This window comes from Rhopilema esculentum, chromosome 9, assembly GCF_057945365.1.
Source record: "Rhopilema esculentum isolate cy_ngs chromosome 9, ASM5794536v1, whole genome shotgun sequence".
NCBI classification, from domain to species: domain Eukaryota; kingdom Metazoa; phylum Cnidaria; class Scyphozoa; order Rhizostomeae; family Rhizostomatidae; genus Rhopilema; species Rhopilema esculentum.
Window position 1 is genome coordinate 4,835,265 of NC_142823.1, and position 23,199 is coordinate 4,858,463.

General features: G+C 37.1%; 2 protein-coding genes across 14 annotated transcripts in view; both read right to left on the minus strand.

Annotated features, from left to right (window-relative positions):
- Positions 1-11,856, minus strand: part of LOC135688706 (uncharacterized) — a 50,823-nt gene extending 38,967 nt beyond the window's left edge. For 4 of the 12 annotated variants that reach the window (XM_089109905.1, XM_089109902.1, XM_089109909.1 and 1 more), the window contains exons 1-5: positions 10,518-11,852; positions 5,396-5,488; positions 3,312-3,365; positions 1,465-1,515; positions 761-922 (exon numbers count right to left, since the gene is read on the minus strand). In XM_089109905.1, coding sequence (XP_088966031.1) covers positions 761-922; positions 1,465-1,515; positions 3,312-3,365; positions 5,396-5,488; positions 10,518-10,608 — 451 coding nt within the window. In that variant the 5' untranslated portion in view covers positions 10,609-11,852. Of the gene's footprint in view, positions 1-760; positions 923-1,464; positions 1,516-3,311; positions 3,366-5,395; positions 5,489-10,517 lie in introns of all 12 variants that reach the window. The other 8 variants (XM_089109903.1, XM_089109900.1, XM_089109907.1 and 5 more) reach the window with 5 other exon arrangements.
- Positions 11,857-13,991: 2,135 nt separating this feature from the next.
- LOC135688708 (MAM and LDL-receptor class A domain-containing protein 2) overlaps positions 13,992-23,199 on the minus strand; it is a 29,148-nt gene continuing 19,940 nt past the window's right edge. For both annotated transcript variants that reach the window (XM_089109913.1, XM_089109912.1), the window contains exons 15-28: positions 22,778-22,891; positions 22,228-22,341; positions 21,523-21,636; positions 21,067-21,177; positions 20,392-20,718; positions 19,584-19,721; positions 18,850-19,115; positions 18,314-18,419; positions 17,091-17,318; positions 16,334-16,584; positions 16,117-16,204; positions 15,565-15,657; positions 14,763-15,103; positions 13,992-14,291 (exon numbers count right to left, since the gene is read on the minus strand). In XM_089109913.1, the coding sequence (XP_088966039.1) occupies positions 14,190-14,291; positions 14,763-15,103; positions 15,565-15,657; positions 16,117-16,204; positions 16,334-16,584; positions 17,091-17,318; positions 18,314-18,419; positions 18,850-19,115; positions 19,584-19,721; positions 20,392-20,718; positions 21,067-21,177; positions 21,523-21,636; positions 22,228-22,341; positions 22,778-22,891 (2,393 nt within the window). In that variant the 3' untranslated portion in view covers positions 13,992-14,189. The remainder of the gene's footprint in view (positions 14,292-14,762; positions 15,104-15,564; positions 15,658-16,116; positions 16,205-16,333; positions 16,585-17,090; positions 17,319-18,313; positions 18,420-18,849; positions 19,116-19,583; positions 19,722-20,391; positions 20,719-21,066; positions 21,178-21,522; positions 21,637-22,227; positions 22,342-22,777; positions 22,892-23,199) is intronic.

Here is a 23,199-nt window from a genome sequence, read left to right on the forward strand (position 1 = left end):
GAAACTTAAAAAGATTTTGTCCACCCACTTTCGTTCATTGTATCAATTTTCGGGCTTAACTTAGGCTGCCTCCACGCCTTTATCCCATTGACAAAGACTTTCTTCAGAGGAAATTTTACCCATCAATGAGCATGAGGAAGTTATAAAAAAAGCTACGGCTTCTTTCTTTAAAAATATCATTTTTAAAGCTAGTTAGATACGTAGTTTCATCTTAACAGCAAGTTTAATTTGTATACTTCGCGACTTGCTGCTGCCTTTTGCCTTGTGATAATGGCCTTTTAGCGTGTCAAACAAAGCCATGATGCCTTTTGATGAAACCAGTAGTGATACAGAAAGAGCTCTTTATGTGATGAAGACTTCTAGCAACAAGAATCTGTGACTGTGTATAGAAAACCTATACGTCTTTAGCGGGGTCATGTTCTTTAATTCAAAATGTGGTGTTGTTTAGTTTCCCCATTGCATTTCTTACCTGACTCTCTTCCAAAGCATGTCCTAATGAAAATTTCCATTTTAAGTGTTGAAATAGAGCACCTTGATTTTCTTAGAAACTTGATTCATGGATGGAGCACCTATTTTGACTCGAGCAAGACCAGTTAGATTGCTTGGCTTTGTTTAGATAATTCTGATTCGTCAAGTTTATCTAGTGTCACAGAATGGCTTAGCCTGGTTCAGAAAATAGCAAAACTTCTTTTTGGCTTACCACTGGCTTCTGCTTATAAATTGGCATTTACTTTTCCAATTCTGCTATGATTTTACTTACGTGGTACAGAAGCATTAAAGATGTAAGGAATAGTCCTATCCTGCCATATCTTGCCAAGGTATCGATGAGCGGCTTTCTTCTCGATGTCATCATCTGAAGGTGAGCGTGGGTTTTTGGCTATATCTCCCCCTTCCAACTTTACTGGAATTTTCTCAACGTTTTCTGAAAAACATTTGAAAAAACATGAAATAGGACAATTAAAAAAATTGGTTCGGTGACATTCCTGTTTTCTACATTTTGTTTCTCTGATTCTGAGATTCAATAGGAGAAACAAATTGCTCGATATTTGTTGCTAAAGTTTTCACATAGGATCACTTGCAAATTAAAGACATTGAGTCATGATTGAGTCATGGATTAGGTATACCCAAAGTGCCAAAATCCGCTGATTCACGATTTTCGTGACTGCGATGCTATTGGTTGACCTTAAACTGGTCACATGAACTCACCTCGTACTGATTAACAAAACAGTTTCCATCAATAGCAAGTTGTCAACAACGGATGCCAATATCACATGAAACAGCACCGATCACGCCGAAACCAAATGACCCCCAATAGAGAAGGCCTATTTACCATGACTCAATGCCATTAACATTTTCAATATCACAGGCTTCTACAGCAAAGGCAACTGATTATAAAAATAACAGTAGCCAAGTAAAGGAACATATAGCCTAAAACATTTTCTTTAATAAGGAAAAATAGCATACCTTGGTTAATCTTATTAATCTGATCGATACTTGCTGCATTGCTTCTGGTATCTAGATAAAACATTGATAAATCATGATCAAGGCAAATGACAAAGATGATAAGATTTTGAGCTATACATTGCAATTGTTGAGCCTTTGGTCATTAGATTATAAATTTGAAAACACATAATTGATACTATAGATGCATTAATGATCACACAGAATATTTGCGAAAAAATCAGTTGAAGCATATGATATTAATCCCAATCGGCTCTTTTCAAGGAAGATACAAGATCATTATTTGAGAATCCATATCAGTAGGTACATATCACACCATGGGCAATTCTATAGCAGATATCACGATTATCTGCCCCCTTCCCCCTCCCCTCCCAAAAAAACTCCAAAATATTTTTTGAAAAATTCATGGCAAAATTCGTCCAGACATATAATCGTTTTGACAAGAATCGTTTTGATGATTGTAGACAAGCAATCTTTTTCTTTCAATTGAATTTTTACCTCAAATTGATCAGGGATCATTAATGATTCCTTTTCTGCATCATCATTCCTTAAATCAATCATGTCAATGTATTTGTCAAAAGTTGCACGGAGAGCGGCACGGAGAAAAAGAATAATTGGATTATTAGCAATAGCAGGTATGGGTGCTGACCTAGAATATTATAAGAAGGGGATGTGCTGTAGGCATCTTCAAAATGCCATACCCACCACCACACACCCCAATACCTTGTGTATGTCAGTTGAAGATTTTCCTTGTTACATACAAAGTATTCATGGACTCAAAAAACTGATAGGAATTGCTTATTCGGGGGAACCTATACTAAATAAGGGTTACCAACAAAGGATTGGACCAACCAAACACGTGGTCACTTGTTAAGAGGGGGGGGGGGGGTAGAAATTGCTTTTTCTGTACCATGACCAAATCCTGTAATTATAAGAATAGGACTAAAAAAACTACATCAATGACTTTTTGGCTTTACTAAGCTACTTTTTCTCTTTATCATGCTGCTAAACATGGTAGAGAGGTTTCTGAGCAGGTGGCTCTTTGCAAATGGGTTGATTGCCAGAATTCAAGAAAGCAAGAGTAAAAGAATGCAAGTTCCCCCTTTGCCAGAATCCCCTAGCACTTATATCTAAAAAACTTTGACAAAGACATTTGCACTGCTCGGTGGATTCTCACCAATCATCAGTTGTAACAGGGCATGAAAACCCACCTGACAATGCAACCAGGTGGTTGCAGGGAATCTTTCATTAATAAAGTTCTGCAGGAAATATTTTAAAATCTACCCTTTTACAAGAATTACTTTGTTGCTTTCATGTGCATTGGAAGAAAAGCACAAGAAAATAGAAGTTTATCTTATGTTGTATGTCTTGTACAGGATTAAGGGTTGTTCCACACAGGAACCCTTTGAGAATGTTTTTTGAAACTCTTGTTTGATAAAAGGTAGCAGTTATTACCATTCGGTTGTAAGAAGGAAAAAATTGTTCATGTCCTATGTAAAAGATTGCAGTTGTGCAAATAGATCTATTGTGTTTTTTCAAGACACTGGTATGGTACTATTATTTCAATCCTTTCAAAAAAAGCAAAACATCAGCTATCATTTATCAAGGTTTTTGCAATTTCTTAAATGTGATCAAAATGTGTTCAAATGTTAAGGAAAGTTTAAATCCTAACTAAACAATCAATCCAATGATGCTTGGGGGTTTGAATGTAACAATAGCCCCCTGTCTCACACTGATAGTTGAAATTAACAGTGGCAAAACAAAAGTGGAAACAATACCTCAGGAAAACAGAGCCTGTGAAAACAAGGGAGACTCAAAATAACCTCATCAAAGCAAAATAAACAATTCACCTTTCTGTCCAGAGTCTTCTTTTGCCTTTATATCTTCAAGCTCTTTATCCAAGTCTGAAAAGGAAATAAACACACAAAGGTTTTACTTTTAATGAGCTTAACAACTTTATTCAAATATTGTTTTGAAATCACTATGAAAGAGAAATTAATGCTTAGCTATAATTAATCCTTCATCCTAATTTTAAAATGTAAACTCAAGGGCTCTTTTGTTAATAAAACTACCTTAGCAAATTTGGATTTCCTTCTATTTCAATGATAATCATTTGACAACAAAAAAGATTCAAAAGATAATGGTTTTCTAAAATACATAAAGATTGATATGCCCACAATGACTTTGGCCTGGCCTGCATGGGCAGGGAAAATCATGGCTTGGCATGTGCTAGTTTGGCCAAGGTTCTTTGCGGATAAGCCTATGTTATGGCAGTGTGGACAGAAAATTAGGCCAGGTTTTAGTTTTAACAAAAAAATAAAATTGTACACAACATGTTTGTTTGTTTTTAAAAGAAGATGCATTTTCAATATCAGGTAAAGCTCTAAAAAGGCCTTTATTTAGAAAATTGAATGATCCAACCAATCAAGGATTGAAGATTAATCTGGATTAGAATTTTTTTCTTTCAAAATAAAACTTTTGGCCTGTTTTCTTTCATTTCATTTTAGTCATAAGCACATTTTGAAAATTATCCAACCCATTTTTGTTCATGTTTCTTGGTAGAAAGAAACCATTACTGCAAATTACTTCTATTGATTCTGTACTTCATCAAAAAGAAAGGGTCTGAGCCTGGTTTAGAGAAACTTGAGCGGACTTGAGCTAGTTTAGCCTATTCTGAGCTTGGGCTAGTTTTTGTAGTGTGAACAGGGCATCAAATTTTGTAGGGTCGCTACTAGCAAGTTTATCCCATAATTATACTTAACAGTTTCCCTTTTCTGCAATGTAGTGAGTTGCTTCAATAAACCTTAATACCAAAAAAGTAGTCTCTACTGTGACAATTTATATGCAAGACTGCAAAAATAAGGGCTGCATTGTTCTTCATCTAATAGGGAAGGGATCAGATAATTATGTTGCAAGATTGCCTTCAAGAATTGATAGGTAAACCCAGGGATGCTGAAACGACCAAGGGGCAAGGGGGCAGGCTTGAGTAACAGGGCATTTGAAAAATAATTCCCAGCTACTAACAATCTTTTTGTAACTGTCATTTCTTTTCGATCTTCTGCAAATATCTTGGAAATCGGCTAACTTTTGGCATAATAAATTACTTTGTAAGTAATGACAAATGTCATCATGAACAAGGCAGTGCAGTCAGAACTTCATTTATTTGTATTTGTTTCTACCTAGCATCCGAAGATAGTTTTCTCGGACACTGAGAAGCTTATGCTTATCAACAGTGTCCTGGTCCTTGCTCTCGATGTGACCACACCTTGTGATTCCTATGCCTGGAATTACAGAGAGCTGGCAACTCTCCTCACTCTGGCTGGAAGTTTGGTCATGCCAGGGACTCAAACCACAGACCCTTGTGTCTGTAGTCAGCGCCTCTAACAACTGAGCCAACCTCCAACTAATCTCATTTGAATCTCTTGATAATCACAAACAACTGATGTTATGGGCACTCCTATGAAAAGGGCATTCTGGCCCCCTTTGCCCCTCCTATCAAAAGGCAACAGGGGTGGAAGACCCCCATGCTCCCTCTCTGGCGTCCCTGGGTATACCGCTAGATAGAACCAGTAGCAAATGTGGGCAGTTTTGAAAGAAGTTTCCCCGATATTTTGGAAGACAATTTTCTTTTGTTTTTAAACAAAGAAAAATGTGACATAATCTCATTTAAACAATAGGCTTGCCTCCCCAAGTGTCTGCCAGTGGTTATAACACAATTTCACTGGAACCCATGAAAGGCCTAAATAAAATGACCAGATTTACAATATGTTTTCTCTTATACGTCAGAAATTTGAATGTTGTGAGACCAGTTTTGCTAGTAACTGGAGTTATTGGAATTTATAAACGATGCACATTGCTAAACGTTGGCTTTTCTTGATAATACAACTCTGCAAAAAAAGCTGGGGAGTGCAGCCTAGGCCTACGGCTAGGTTACCTTTATCTGCATGAGAATCATCGACTGAAAGGGATTCAATTTCCTGATCGTCCAATATGTTGCCTTCCAAAGAGTTTATCCAACCAGCTTCACCTGCAACCAGGAATAAAAAAGGTAGATTAAAAGCTGAAGCTTGCTGGACGAGAGGGGTTCATGGTTGATAAGTGACTACGCTAGAAATGAGATAGCTCGCTTCTGCTTGCAGTCAAGATGCTGAAGGTAATTTCTGGCACTAGATGGCAGTTCCAAGTGTTCAAGTCCTTTTGCAGAAACATGTGTAGTTACAGAATGACATTTCTTGCGAATCATTTTGATTTGGTTGATACTATTAGCCATACTTGTTTGGCCTCTCACCAGTGTCCAAAGGATATAATGGCGCGAGAAAAGTGCTGATGCAATCATAAATATTGTATTGGGTAGGAATCCTAATATCACTGTGTTTGAGAATTGGAATTGGTTTTGGTTTTACACAATTGGTTTTACACTGCAGATTTTTGGTATGGAACAATAGGTCTATTGGCTACAGGGGCGAAAATACCGGGGGGTGTGGGGGGGGGGGGGTGTGACACCCCCCCAATCTAAAAAATAGTCGATTTCGCAGAGCAATCGAAGATTTCGCAGGGCGCCAAGAAGAGCTTTATTGCCACGCAGAAATGTCGCCTCTGAAGTTCGTAAAGGGCCTTTTAGGAATTTTGAAATGGAAATATCATATTTGTTATGAACTTACCTTCCAGATATTGCATTTTAGAGAACGGAACAGGTATGTAAGGAAAAGCTCCGTTATTTGCAAAGCGAAAGCATGTCTTACCGAAAGTCATAGCCAATGGATGCAATGATTGATGCATATGTTTATGAGGGCAAGGTTGAGTCCATATAAATTAATTTAAGTTGTAAATTATTTTCATGACAGGCACGGCGTCACTGGGGGGAATAGGGGGCTGAAGGCCCTCACTTTGGTCAAGATAAGAACTTTTTTATCATTTTTTCTATTAATTTTTAACAGTACATGAAATAAAAAGAGAGTAAACTGTTAAGATGCCGATTTTGTTTGATCTAATTACTAACTTTTTCACGTATATTTTTCTTTTTTTTCTTTTATTTGCATTAATTCAGTAAATCACTTTCTGTATCATTGCAATGTTTTAATTTTGGATGGCCTTCTCGATACAAGAAACTGCACATTTCTGTTCAGGAAATAAAATTCCCCCAATCAAAACAACATCTTCCTCATCAACATTTTCGTCAACTATGTGCAGTCTGCAACGAAAGGTTACCGTTTCTTTCTTTCCACAACGTCTATCACTAGAGTTTTAGCATGACATGCCCCTCCCTATTTTTCCCAATAAACAATAATCAGTTTTTTAGCACAATAGTATTTTGCTAAATTTCGGTCTGAAAGATGCTTTTTAGCCCTATTGCAAGGTATAATTTCAAAAAATTTCTTCACGTCGGACCCAGCCGGTGGGTCCTCCTATATCAGTAAACGTGATTCTTAGTCCCCCCCGGGCTCAATTTCGTTGCTCCGCCCATATAATGCACCCAAAAATAATATGCTACGAGATAGAAGCTTTATTATCAAGGAAAACCAAATTTGACATATAATTTACGCTCACGTAGAGAAATAGATATTTCATAGGCAATGAAGTTTCAAGTTTGTTTTTATTGCTTAGAAATTTTTCCTTGGTAAAGACCAGTGTACACTGGTGAAGCTTTCACTAGTAACCTTTAGAGTATAGACAAACCTTTGCTACGAGGTCTGCAGGGCACCACTCAGTTTTGCAGGGCAGAAACCCTTTTCACCCCCCCCCCAAACCTACTGGCCAAATTACGCCCCTGATTGGCTATCAAAAAGCGTTGGGACGTACGGTGTTTAACTGCGGTGTATCCTTCATTCTTTACATACTGAATACAATATTAAAAGCGGTCTATTGAATAAGGATAGAAATGCAATATTTCTGAATATTGAGCTGCATTGCTTATCCAATACTGCATCAGATAACGGACTTCCTCAATAACTGCGTCAACAACGTTGAATTTTTGCTAGAAAAGGAGGCATGGGGTATTTTTGGCCCCATGTTGGTCAGGGGCGTCACTTCATACTTTTTGTTGGGGGGGGGGGGGTTTCTTGACTGTATATTTGCCCTGCATAAAATTTTTGCCCTGGAAAAAGTTGAAAATGTGGAGAACTGGCCCTCGATTCCGGTAACACAAAATAATGGGTAAGTTGTACCCACTCAAGCCCTTTCTTACTGTGTCCACAAGTTCACCAATGTCTTTGCCACAAATTATGCCAGCATATTCATGATAACAATAGAACAACATATCTTGAGTGCAATATTTTGGAAAAGATTTATCGATGACACAGTTTTCATCTGACAACACAAGCCTAAAAATCTGCAGGAATTCATACAATACACTCTGCTTATAATCACGTATACTGTCGACTCTGCTTATAATCACGCTACTGGTTACAGTCAGATCAAATTTAAACCCAAATATGCAAGACTATTCAATAAAATTAAGGCCCAAGTGGGTCTGTTTACAGTGTCACACTCGATTTAATGTCACAAGTTTACAAGCAAAATTTAGTGTGACTATAGCAGGAGTTTACTGTAGTATTTCTGTTCTGGTACACGCCGCCTTTTTAGGCATACTACTTTAGCAACAAACTGGATTCCAGATCTCTCCCGGCACAAGACTGTGGCCTGTGAGACCCCTTTCTTGACTACATGTGCCCCTCTCCCCACACTTGAAACGTTCCTACATTTATGGAAGTGTGTAAATTCAATTCATGTAGGCAGTATTTACACCTTTTTTTGGCAGCAAGACGAAATAGATTTATGCAGTCCAATTTTATCTTATCGGGATTGACGTATAAAACAAAGCTCGACACATTATGTTTTGTCTCTAGCGCCACCTCTGCTTTATACAAAGCCGTCTTTGAATTTTGTTAATGCTGAGTATATGAGTCATATTCTATAGATAATGGTTGCATAATATTGTCTTGTAATGAATATTAAAAACAAGGTAACTAAGGATACTGGAGGACACGTTAAACAGGGCCCACGTCACGAATTTGAAAAGGGGGCAAATGCTTCTTTGAAACAGGCCTAATTCGCTTGTCTGACTGTCCAAACAACTTGAAATTTTCAGAACAGATTAATTTCAACATGATGATTCAAATTCTGTGATCCGATTTTACACATACACTAACTCGAAACAGAAATGCCCTGAAATAACAGTGAATGGCCGGGCTAAGAACTTTGAAAGAGTAACTGCTTTCGCATCTAGCAAAAACTTAAAACAGTTGTAACAATTAAATCGCTTAAAGCGGATTACTGTTTAACTAACATTACTGACTAACGGTAATGACAGCCATTTTAGAAATTCCTTGTTCAACTGAAGTGTTTTAACAAGGAGGCAATTTTTTTTGTCAAAGAGTAACTTGTTCTACTTTCAATTTCCCCACTCCTGCAAACAAAGTTGCCGATCCTAAGTAGCAATTCATCTTAGAAAATAGCGCAAACAAAAGGGTTTCAAGAGACGTTTTTATTGAGCCCCTCGTTTTGGAAAAACTTTCTTTCTCCGCGCCAAGAATTCCGTAGAACAAACAGGTTTGAATAGACTGCCAAGGATGTACGGGGATCAGGCTTTAGTGAACAAATTCTATTCCTAACTCAAGTGCCATAAATGTTAGTATTTTGTGTATTTAGTATTTGGTGTGAATCTTCAAGGGCCCACTTTCATATTCATTGCAAAATGATATACAGTCCAATCCACTAAAACAATCCCGGACAAAACTGTTGAGACAAAATGCAATATTTTGCAACTTTCTACTTTTAAGTTGCTTTTGTAAATCCGAATCTCCCCTTTCCCCCACGAGTCAATGTTGAATTAGAACTTCTATCATTTCTGCTTTAAAAACATGCATTCAACATCAATTAGGAGGAGTGGGCACAGGGGCGTCGCGACTGGGGATGTGGAGGGGTGTCAATGGGTAGTTGCGTCAACTGAAGTTCACAATGAGCTCCAGATTTTATTAACATTCAAAAGGCATGGTAAGATGGATAGAGGGTATTGTGGAATTCCACTGTGCATTTTCTATTATTTAGCTGTTTATTTGTTTTGGTATTTAAGCTTTTATTCTTATAATTAACTGTGTGCATTAATACATAGCATTAATACAAATCATTTGAGCATAATTATACTAATCCTTTCTTTTGCGTGTATCAATAATAACTAAACCCATAGGACTAATCACAAACTGCTTTCTGTGCAGGCGAAGTAATTTCGTAAATTTGGTTGAGTTGTTGGTTTTGTTGATGTTGAGTAATAGATTCGCTTAGAGATGAAGAATTGAAACCTCACTAGACTTGTATCTTTGAGATCTACTCTGTCAAAAGAACCAGCAAAAACACGAGAAGTTCTAATAGAGGAATCTAATTGGCAACAAGTGCTGCTTGTTTGTTACCTAGCTTTAGAAGTAACTGACAACATGGAATTTTTGAAGACCACAGTGAAATTGTACCAGTTGTTTTTACCTGCTGCTCATTTTGTTTGAAGAAAAATAATTTTAAAAATGATTAGGAGCATTGCTTTAGTAAAATTTGCTTAAAAGAATGCATTCTGCAGGGAGCAAGAAGCATCAAAATTCGAAAATTCGGCAACCATGGTGCTGCCACGGGTAATAACTATATCCTTGGCTCATCCAGATATCCAGATTTGACAAAACTCAGGACAGTCCGTTGTTATCATGTAAAAATAAAAGTTGCGAATTATAGACAAAGTTGGATTGACAAAATGTACTGCAGAGGTTTGTGGCAGCAACTAAAGAATTTCAGGCAATAATTTTTTGATCAGGTCAATTTGTAGTCCGGAACTATAAGGAAAGAGAAAACTTCAACGTTTCTTGAAAATTCTCAACTATTTTTGTCCAGGATTGTTGATTTTGAAATTTCGAACTCGTGTTGTTTTTTGCTGCAGAATAGCTAGAATTATGATAAACAACAAATTTAAAACTTTTTATCCTCTCACCAATAATTTACATTGCAAACTCAAAATAATTGGCATAAGAAACAAAAAAAGTTTGATATGATAATGCAATTATGCAAAAAGTACTCACTTTGTCGCTCATTGGTAGGCTTTGGAGCACTCTTGGCAGGTGACAGGCAAAATGTGAAGAGGCAGAGGAGCAGAAAAACAGCTCGCTTCATCTTTAATTGTCTAAAGATGGCTTTCAAACTCTTTCCGTGCGAACCAATCTGCTCTCTGAGTCTAATGAGGTCTCGTCGGATTTGACCCAATTTTAAAGATGCCCAGAAGAAAAGGGTATAAAAAGCAATACAATTCTGTTTACGTACAAAAACGTAGATCGTTAATCCAGTCTATTCAATTTCGTAATTTTTTAATTTTTATTGTACTTTGATAAAAGACACCCCTGCACGGCTATTCGCTTCCTTGTATAGAATTAGCATGCTTTGCAAAAATGGTGCGCAATTAGAAAACGTCATTTTTGTGCCCTATAGTTTCCCGAAATGCAAGCAACGTCTACACAGATTAGACATTTTGAAAAGATGGTTTACTCTCTGGGACACAGAGTAGACATATTCAACGAATGCATATGAAATACGATCATATATTTGCATTTTCAGCCCCAATCTATAAAGGCCGTTTAAGAATTTGCATTGCAACTGAAATGGTAAACATTTGAACACACCTTCCATTAGAATTTGTTGGCAACGCAGTCTTTTCAAACCACATTGTCTCTCTAGAATTAAAGCATGCTTCCTTTTTTCAATAAAGTGCCAGCAAAGTTCTTTTGGGAAGGTTTGCATGTAGACATGATATATTTATTAGAATTGAGATGCGGCCTTCTTCGCACCAGACAGTCCGACAAATTTCTAATACCCCTTGCTTTGCTTATCTGAATTTGAATCTTTACAAAACTGGCTGCGATATAGCCAAGTTTCAAAACGCCATAGTTTTGTGCCAGTTCTTGGTTATAAGCCATTCTCTTTATTTTTCCTTCAGATTTTACGCGAGGAAGGACCATAACATTGCTCGATAAACATAGGCATCTCAGTGTCCTAAAAACTACCGTCTGATGCTAGGTAGAAACAAACACAAACAAGATTTTACCCCCAAAACCAAAAAATTTGAAAAAAGGCTTTTAAACACTCATCACTAATATTCCATGTCCTACATTGGCGACTACGATTAACAATTTATTTGTCGTAATGTCAGATTGGCTTTATGAATAAATCCTTTTATGAATTAATCCTTATGAATAAACTGACGTCATTTTCAGGGCAAATTCAGATATCCCCTCCCCCTTTGGAATAACGTTGGTTCACTATAAAAAGAGAAGGAGATTAGTGTGTACCGTCTTGTCCTTTGGCTTGTATTTTATTTTTTCTAGATTATAGACAAAGTTCTGAGCGAAGAGGGCAAGAAGTAGCATTCGGGAAAAAAATTAAAATTGGAAAAAAACGTAATTTTGGCAGGGTGTCCCAAGTATTTTTAGTGGGCGTTGTTTGTCATTTAGTCATGTCATCCGCGCCTTTTGTGCTGTCGAAATGCCCTCCTCGAATTGAACGTTTGTTGCATTTGACAACCCTTCTATGAAACATATATAAATTTTGCTCTTATTTAAATTTTCGGTAACAGTTTGACCAGACTTAAACAATGTTGAATGTTTTTCAGATTGGTTTTAATTTAAAAGTGAGCTAATTCTTTGTTCGTAAAAAATTATAGATCCTTTTTAGATAATTCTTTTTAAGTAAACTTTCTTCTTAGTTATCACGAGGACTGGTATCAGGAAACCATTACGGGCGGAGCATCAAACATTTACAAAAGTCTTAAAATAACTATTAATCTTTAGCATAATTTAAATATTGGCCGACGTGTGTTCTTTGGTTCCTTTTCAATAGATTCTAAGAACTGCAAATTCATCAAAAGTTCGACTTGCAATTACATACAGCTTTAAAAAAGCTGGAGTGTTAGCATTATCACCATGACATTACGTTGGCAATACATTTCAGTTTGTCTCTCTTTTATGCAAATAAGCCAGTCTGGACTCTTTAGCCAAGATACTTAGATTCTGCGCGCAGGCTAGGACTCTTTGGTAAAGTAAGTATAGCCTCCATTTGGTGAAAGCACTTTGGCGACCCAAGCAGATTTAAGATTCACTTTCAGATTGAGCACAGATTTGTTGTTTTGCCTCTGCAGACCCAATTGATCAAAGTATGGCGTTATTATTCCTTCTGAGCATTGGTCTTTCCTGCTATCAAAACTGTTGCAATTAAAATGAAAAGTAATAAATGCTCCTCGAAGATTAACGATAGTTCGAGAATTGATCTCAAACGCTTAAAAATCTGCTAGAATGCTGTGAGGGTCTCGAATATAAGACATCAGAAGTCTACATTTCGAATGATGTTATGCAGTCCTACGCCAGAACTGAAACAATAGGGAGCCAATCAACTACTAGTTATTGTGCAGTTATCTTACAAATATGGTATCATTTCCGAGTACTATATTGTAAGATTGACTTCCATCCGCTGTTCCGTTGTTCTGACTGACTTCTATCCGTGTTCCAAATAAAAATTGCATTGTTTTATTTAATCCACTTCCGAGGCACAAATCGTTTATTTCCTATTTCTAGGATTGACTTCCTATTTATCAGAGATGGCCTAGCCTAGTGATCTGTGTCCTCCACAGCGACTAGAATATCGTTTCTAAACCATGATAGAGAAGAATTTACTGGTCAGCATGTTTCTAAAGCATGACAGGCAGAAGTTACGTTTCTAAATCATGGCAGGGAAGAATAGAAATAGAATCACAGAGAGGAATCGTTCGCGTAAAATTCTCTGGTCACAGCTTTTGTAGCTACTTAATCGTGTTAAAGTCTACTAGCTATATTGAACAGATAGTGTTGTCCTTTGCATGAGGAGGTAGATGAGTGCACCAAAGCCAAGCCGGAAGTTACTTCATATTACTGCCGGAAGTCAAATTATATTAATTTTATGATAACATATCAATTTTATATTTATATACGCCTGCGTGGTGCGCTCTGTTACGTACATTAGATGATTCTACATACACACCAACAAAGAAAAGCTTGATAGAAAAAGCTCCTTTTTCAGCTTGGCTTGTATGAAAAATTTTCAATGACATTGCAACGATGATTTCACAAACAGCATTTTAACAATAAACAGTGTTTTTCTTTTTTCGTTTCAAACAAATGTAATTAGCAGAAGCAACACATTTAACTGAAAGTTGTAAAGTGAGCTGTCCAAGAAATACTCGATCTCGTTTTGATATCGAGATTTATAATGCGTTACCTTAGAATTGTCAATAAAATTCTTTCTTATTAAGGATGACCAGTTTACGTTTGCAAATTAAGAATCAAGGGTTGGTAAACAAATGAGACGAGAATTCAGATATGGAACAAAATATCTAGTGCGACAACAGCCCGTGGCTCACCTCTACAATGTACCACAAAGCTCAGAACTTTCAGAGCTCCACAAATCAGAGAACTTTTTAAATAACGGAAGTAAGTCTTGTTTATGAAATCCAGAAAATGCCACCACAAAAGCTATTTGTCAGTGCTCTTAATTTTCCAAACATTTTGAGATATCTAGCAGCATATCCCTTACTTCAAGGCAGTGCAAAAATGCTAGACATAATTCATTAAATTGATAATTGATAAACTAACACAAATACCAATGTGAGTAACAAAGTGATACCAGTGTATCAGAAGAAGTGTGCATTATAAAGTCAAGGTTTTATTCACATCTCAAACCTTGCCACAAATTCCTTCTCTGAAGTAGACTTGGTCAATGAAAACTTTTCGGCAATGGCGCCAAGCGCTGTCTTTCAGTAGTGCCTCAAACTCGAGCTGAAATTATGGATAAAATAATCAGTAAGAAATGCAAAATATGTATTCGTAAATTGGATTTGTTTTAAAAAATAGCTTCTACTATGAATACTTATAAGCATTGATTCAGAAGATGATTTAAAGATATTTGCCAACTTGTCTGATTAATATATAGTCAGCCAATAGAAGCTTCTCTAGAATTACAGAGGGCAGATTTAACAAACAAACAATAATCATCTTTGATGTAAACAAGACTTGCTGATCATTTCTTAGAAAACACTGTTCTGACTATCACTGCTTCGTTTTACTTTTTGGCGATAAACAACTTGTATGGGCAAAGGAAGAACAAATTAAGGTGATTGAGCTGAGATTTTGCGAAGGAAACTTCTATTTTATCGTATAGGCATAAACAATAATGACAGAAAATTTTGTTTTAATTTAGGCTGAAACATCAGCTCTCTGCCGTTCATCTTCAAAATAGTAATTGCATACCGTTCTTTGTGGGCATCCTCCCCTTGATGGTGGGATTGTTACAAAAGCCTTCTGCAGTTTTCCACCTCGGCTCTTGGCCTTCCTGTAATAGATCCTTTCGTCATCATCATGTGATCGTTTTTTGTCGTTACCAAAGCCTGATATCATCTTCACTTGCAGCTCACAAACGTCTTTAGCGCCGAGGTGGAATTCGATGGTTAAGCATCCTCCACGCTTTGGCACATGAATGTTTCTTTCTAGTAGAGCAACGTACTCGTCATTGTCATCCTGTTGGCTCTTTGAGCGACCATGGCTAAAGAAACCTCCGCTGCATTTATCAACATCCCAATGCAAGGCTTTACCTTCGGTAAGGAAAGATGGTAATTAAAGTCTATGTTTCATCGGATGAAGATGAAATGTTCAACAGAAAATTTAAAACATCAGCTGATGAGGATCTGAAGTAAATTTAGAAACTCCACGGAAAGAAAACGGGACAATGTCAGGAGCAACGGGAGCGGGGAGGGGGATTGAAGGGGCACCCAATAATATCTAGAATGTACTTAAATCCATACAGAAGATTGCCTTGCTCTTGATTCTTAGTATGTTTAGCCACCCCAGAACGTTTAAACCCCCTCAATCTGTAATAGGTTCCGCGGTCCTTTGACAGTCTGATTCAATCGGACATCCGAGCTAGAGTCCATGAATGCTAGTGTATTGAAATCAAGATGTCAGTCTTAATGAAATATAAACGCCCTATCTGAATTATGATGGGGAGATAGCATTTTCTATGCATTTTCTAAATATTTGACATCAACCCACTCACCTCCATTAGCTGATACAATGCTCCAATCACAGTCATCGTAATCTACTTGTTTCAAGCCACAAGATCCAGAACTGAAGTCACAGTCGAATAAATCTAGAAAGGAAATTTTAGAGATCATTCTCTCAAAAATTGCAAAAAGAATAAATCGTCAACAGGATTCTTTCTCTCGTCCCCCCTTCATACCTTAAGCGTATTATATGTTTTATTCTAATCTCAACATTCAACTTTTTCCTTAGTGATTGTTTGATGAGCCTGAGAAGCTCTAGTAGGAGTGTCCCACAACCCGAGCCCCATGACTTTTATTCTTAGTTGCAGTTTGGTCAGTGCAAAGACTGGAGCAGGATCAACGAATATCCAATATCGACAAGAGACATATTCCTCTCCTTTGATTAAGAAAAAGATTCTGGCATTCGAAACTTTTAACATACTAACTCCAGCCCAAGGTATATTTCTTTGCTAAAACTTTGCTTAAAAGGGTAAGAATTCAAAAGGCTTCCTTTTGTATAGCTACTAAAAAATTTAATCAGATTGCAATCAGATGTTAAAACTTACTTTTTGGAAAAGGGCATTTGCCAGGGCTGACTGAGATGTCATCAATTGCAATGGTGGCTTTCTTCCCTTGTTTGGCAACAATTTCAATCTGCATTTGTAAGGAAGAAGAAAAATATCATACTCAAATTCTTATTAGAAATTTTATATAAGAAGCGATTGTTAGATAACAAGAAAAATAAAAAAGCTTCGTTATTCGAAGATAAAATGAAAAACATACCTTATAATTTCTGTCAGCTGGAATATTAACTTCAACTTCAAACCATCGGCTCTTCTGATTTCCTGACAGCTTTATAAGTTCTGTTTTTCCTAAAACAGAAGCTTTATTGACCGCAAGACTTCCAATTCTTTTTCCATACATGTGAGCAAAGAAACGCAGGCACGTTATGTCACTAGAAGTAATTGGTTCGCTCCTTAAGACAGCCGTTTCTGTGTTCCCTTTTCCACTACCTCTAAAGTATGCGAAATAATCTGCAATGAAATAATATTTATCAGCGTTTGCAGGTACCGCGATATAGTTAGTTTATTATTACAGTGTTTCGCACTTTCATGAAGTACCGCATTTCCTCTAAAGAACGCCGTGGCGTTTATTACAAACTCCAAATTTTGGATGCGGCGTTCAATAGAGGGCTGCATTCATCAAAGAGCGGCGTTTAATACAAAATGAAAAGTTTGTCAAATGAAAAATGACAAGAAAAATGCGATGAAAAAGATAAAAAGAATGTCAAATAAAGGAGGGGTCAAGGAATGTGAATATCAACCATTTTCAACCACTTCAACGAGAGCCGTTTTGAACGAGACATGCTTCGTAAGTAGATGAGTCTTGGTACCGAAAGCAGAACCCAACGGTTTCAGTTGGTTCTGTAGAAACACAAAGCCTAACCGCAAGCAAACTCGAACGGTCTCAAACAAAACCGTGTAATAAATAGAAGATGTTGCATAACAGACAATGGGTATACTTATTTTGGTATTTTTACCTTGTTTGCCAGATAATGCTCGTCTTGGACCACGAGAGCCTCCCCTACGACGTGGGTCTGCCTCGCTTTCATCGTTATTATCGTCATCACTTTCATCAACGGTTGCTTCGTCACCTTGGAATCCTCTTCCCCTTTTCGACTTTTTCAGTACCCAGTCTCCATTGTCACTCATCGACTGACTCCAATCACAGAATCCCATGTTGCGTTCCAAAGGACAAGCCAGAGTAGCTAAAGAAATTCAATTTCACCCATTCAATAAAAGTTATCTTGAAATTATACTATAAAAAATATTGGAACCTTGGATTGCTGGAATGTTGGATGGTTAAAATGTGTTTTCTAAAACCTATATAACAACATGTTAATAAGAAAAGTCGAAACTATATTTGGGCTCCTTGATATGAGATCTTATTTTAAAGAAATGTATTTAATTACAAGAAGAATTTCTTCTGTTCGCATTCCAATATTCCAGGATTCAACATTCCAACATTCCAAGTTTTCAAGATAGTCTTAGTAATCCATGGAAGCACAGTGGTGGACAAGCAGCTCTGGCAGGCAGCAAGAATAGGGAAGTAGAAACAATCTACTAAAACACTAAGATATTGGCATTGATCATCTGCAGAAGGGACGTCGGATATGTCATTTGTGACATCAAGCCACGAAATCTTGCTTGAGATTCTTCAACACCCTATAATACCTCCCTTTACAAGGTTGGCTGCCCGGACTCTATTATAAATATGTGTTAATAATTATAAACTCTGATAATTAATTCTTCTGTTATCACCTAATGGAGTGTAATATGAAAATTAGAAACGTGTCGTCTATACATATTGTCTGTTGCTAGTTTTAATTGAGTCTTAATTATGACTGTCATCTGCTCTCAACACACTCCTATTCATCTTATATAAAATATACCCCCCCCCCCCGGTTAGGATGGGTGTTTGGAGCATGGCTATCTTGCCTTTTTGTAATCGAGCCCAGCATTGACATATCATACTCTATCAAAGAAAATTATTCATCTGTTTATACACAGTTACATACAAAACATCCAAATGGTTAAACCTTTGCATGTCGCATATGTTTAACTTGAGAAGATTTCAGCTGCAACTCATCAATTCTTCATAGATGATTTTTTTAACGGCTTGTCTCTACGTTAACAAGTTCAAGCTCTTTAAACGATGCTATGAAAACAGCACCATTAAGGTACTGTCTATATGCTGACTTACATGGAGTACTTGCCAAACCACTCGGGCAGGCTCCTTTCCAGATTTTTATATCATCAAGTGCGACATCTCCAGCCCAGGATTTTCCTCTCATACTTTCAAAATGGACCTAGAGAAAAAGTAGCTTAAATATACGCATTCTACAGACAAACTTATGCGAACTATTCCAAAATTGTTAATATTGCAAACTAATACCATAGGTACCAGAGCCACATAATTTCAATCGCTTAAACAGAATGCCAAGCAGAGAAGCGGAGGAGCAGCTCTTCATTCCTATCTTCTGTTTCCGCTCTCGAATTTATGTGGCTGTGGTACCCAAGGTAGCAATCTAATGACATTTTTAAGAAATGCATTTGAAAAATACAGGTACTTCATTCTGCAAGAGAATATGGGTAGCTTTACAATTAACAGTATTTCTGTTCACTGGCTAAAGTTTTAAAGTACGGCTGCACATCAAAGTATAACGGGTTACGCTGTAAGTGTTGCTAGTTTGTTGCATTGCTGCTTTGCAGGACAACTCTAAGGACTACTAAACTTACCTGGAACTTCTTTCCACTTGGGACATCGATAGTAGTAGCGCCATGGTTCCACCAGTTTCCTTGATTGCCAGTGATTTTTAAATTGTCGCTCGAGATACCGTCATAGCCAACAGAAACGACCAAAGATCCAACACCACTCCCGTACATATGATAATAAAAGTCTAGACATCTTGGTTTGCCATCGGATTCCATAACAGGCGTAGATAGCACTGCATTATGGTTTGGTTTTCTTGGATAAGAAGCCTCGGTGAAGACAAAATAACCATCTGGAAGAAAAGTGTTCATTTGTATATCAGCAAAACTGGAATTATATGATACCAGTAGAAGCAAGGTTAGATTTTAAAATAGGTAATGTTGCATAGAAGGTTGACATTAAAGACATTCGACACAGGTGAATGTGGCTTACAGCCACTCGACCTCGAGCGGTTGACCAATCAAATTGCGCACAGAGAAAAACACGTGAACAGTTTCCGCCCTTCTGCAAATCGGTGAAATCCTAGAGCAGCGCGCAGTGGTTTCACGCGAGCAGTTTCCAATTCCTTCAATTTGGCCTAAGTTACTTTTGGATTCGTTGTACTTATGCATGTCAAGTGCCTTTGAGTTTACTATTATTTATCTTTTAATCATTCTTGGAGGTTCTATAAATCTAGGCAAAAAGTAAATTGTATAAAACTAAATTAAAGCACATATTCCTTTAGGAATTTTTATAATCAAAAAGTCTTTCTCATACATACTTTTCGCAGTTGTATGATCGTACGATGGGCCTGTATAGTACGAAGGAGTTCTTCCATTTTGCCTCGTCCAATCAAACTTATCTGATTTGTTTTGCTTCAATGAGCACCATCCACACTCGAAATCGCAAGAAATCAAATCTGAAAAGAAAAATTGAGTTCGTATCGGTATGTTTTCGTATTCTATGTGTTAAAATTATGAAGGCCGTTTTCTGACTTCTGTATTTATCCTTAGGGTAAATCTTTGTATCAATATTCAGAATATATTGAAAAAAACTTTTTAGCAATTCCTTGGAAACATTCCCCTCCTGTATATCTTTAATCTTACCGAAAAGAAAAATTTTCTCTTCACTTTTTTCCCCTTCAATAGAGTTCTTCTGTGACGTTTGGATATCTATTTTTAGAATTTTTGAACCATCCACACTCAAAGGAAATAAATTCTGTAAACAAAATTTCGTTCATAACTTTAACAATTAACAAGCAAAATTTGCTTTTGGTGGTTTTCCAAAGGAAATTGATGCAATTTATTGCAAAAAATTCAACCCCTTACTTGAGAGGCAAATCCATAAAGTATTTTAAACAAATTTTTTTCCTCCATTTATTTACTTTCTATATAAAACTTTTCGAAACATTAAAACAAAGTACTTATAATTTCTAATTTGTAAAAGCAGTGATTAGTTGGGTATTCACTCATACATATAATCGTGATTTAATTCAGCAGCAAAATCTACGAAGCAGTCACTGCTAATCTCTTGTTCGCTGGGTGGTGGAACAAATACGATGAAATCAAATATATATTTTGATAGCCTACCAACAAATTTTGCAGGTGGACTAGTAGGCTTCCTCGTTGATGGTCTAGCGGTCGTTGTTGGCTTCTGTGTTGATGGTCTAGCGGTCGTTGTAGGCTTCTGTGTTGATGGTCTAGCGGTCGTTGTTGGCTTCTGTGTTGATGGTCTAGCGGTCGTTGTAGGCTTCTGTGTTGATGGTCTAGCGGTCGTTGTTGGTTTCCTCGTTGTAGTTGGTTCAGCGGTCGTTGTTGGTTTCCTCGTTGTGGTAGGTTCAGCGGTCGTTGTTGGCTTCCTGGTAGTTGTTGGTGGAACGGTCGTTGTTGGTTTCTTCGTGGTAGTCGGAATAAAAACTGCAAAGAGCCACATGATTAGGTTTTGAAATCATTCACAAATTTTAAATTACATGGGTCCTAATGCTGCAATTATTGCCAAAGAAGGCATGACGGGTCAATCGCAAGAAATTTAACTACTGACTCAAAAACTGTTTTGATATTACCTACACAAGAGAATACGTCAACTTTTACCGATATAGAATGCTATATTAAAATAAGAGCCTTGAATAAGATTGGTATCATCCTGTTTAAGAAACAGCGAAACAATCAAAAAATTTCCTCTAGCCCTTGAATTTTCTCTATAGAAAATTGAAACGAGGATAAAAAATTTTGGAACAATTATATTTCCAAAGGTCAAGTACTTACCTTCACATCGTTTTCCAGTGTGACTGGGTGGACAAATGCATGTATAATCGTGAATTCCGTCTATGCATGAGCCACCATTTAAGCACGGCAGGCTCAAACATTCGTTGATATCTTCAAAGGAAGAAAAACATTACTGCTTTAATCTTTCGAAAAAGCTGGTACAATACTCATTCTGATGACGCACTTTAAAAATTTGTTGCTACTATTGTCACATAGTACGTGTTTCTAGAGTTGAATATTTTCTATTAAGCGTTTAAACTAAGCATATGTTTGCGACGGGTGTGCAACCGGAATGGATCTCAAGGTATCCTTATTTAGAATGTTATAGAACAAGGAATTGTTTCACATTGCAAAGAAGAATTTGAGTCGCTCATCTCTTAGTCACATTAGATAATAGATAATAAATAAGATAATATTTATATATGCTGAGCTTATCTGCCTTGGCATAGCACATACTTGTTTCGCAGTTTTTTCCAGTGAAGCCAGCAAAGCAATGGCATCGATAGCCGTTAACTTCATCAATACATAGGCCTCCATTCTGACAAGGCAGACTGGCGCATTCATCAATATCTACGAAAAATTTAGCACAAAAATCATATTTTATTTGCTATGGATTGTTGTCAAAGGCTTAACTACCTACAACGTTACGAATAAAACCAAAGCTACACACGTGTAACAGGGCGTAGCCAAAAGGGTTGCTTGGCAAGAGGGTGCAGTGGCATGAGTGACACACTATCCATCTTTGAGTTTCTCGGCAACAAAATCTCTAGGTTCTATGAGCTTATGATCTATTGTTGACCCCAATAAACAAATTAAGCCATATTTTATTGTTCATTACTGACTAACACATTGTATGTGTATTCGCAAAAGACACAAGATTTCATTGGCAGCAGTTTGGCCATGTTGTGTTACTGCTAACAGTCGCACATCACGAACGCCAATTTCGTCAGCGTATCTTGGGAACCACATCCCCCCGCTCAATTTTCTTTTGCTCTTTCCCCTAAAATTTTAATTATTTTGCAAAAGAAAATTTTACTGAGAGATTTTGGCCATTTTGGCTAATATGAAAGAATATTGACAACGCTAGATCGAGAACAAGAATAAAAGGAAGATTTTCTATAACATGATATAGTCATTGAAAATTAGGGATGTGTTACTTACTAAATTCGCATTTAACTCCGGTAAATCCAGCTACACACTGACAAGTAAAGCTGTTAACTCCATTGGAACATGTCCCATTGTTAAGACAAGGATTTCCAGCACAGTTATCAATCACTGCAATAGACATAAGTCAGTTGCAAGCAAAGATAAACAAAAACAACAACAAAAACAACAACGATGACAACAACAACAACAACAACAAACACGTAGCTTTGCAAGCCAACATAAACAACAACAAATCAGATTGTTCAGCTAGCAAAAGCGAGCAGGAAGAATACTGATATGTCCAAAGAAGATACAAAAGAAATGTAGTTTGTTATTTAGGCTCTTCAAGGCACACAACAGATAAAAAGTGTCTGTCCGATTTGCTATGTACTTTGTCATTTTTATCCAAGACCTTTTGTTTAATCTAAGCAATAAAGATTCAATGCTACGGGAATATAATCTGACAAACGGTCCCATTATTGCGTGACGTGCATGAAAACATAAGTGGCAAGAATAGAAATTATTGATTTTAAACAATTCCTAACTATATATGCTACTGATATACCTGTCTCGCAGTTGTTTCCCGTGTAGCCATCAGCGCAGAAACAGCTGTAGCTTCCTTCCATGTTGGTGCAGGTTGCTCCATTTTTACAAGGCTTGGACGCACAGGCATCAGCCTCTAAATAACAATAAATAAATATAGATTGCATTTATGGTAATGATGGCGGTAGGCCACTTCTGCTTACAAATCTTCATCAAAAGAGATATATATGTGTAACGGCTAATGAATAGCCTTAAACAAGGGTATTAAATACTTATATCTATAGAGCTTAAGTTTTACATGGGCCTACAGAGGATATGAATCCTCTTTAGGCCCATGGACCATAGCGAAGGGCGTCAAGAGGGGCGTCAAGAGGGGCGTCAAGAGGGGCGTCAGGAGGGGAAAAAGGTCCGTGCTCCGATGGGGCTAGTATTAATGTAATAAGA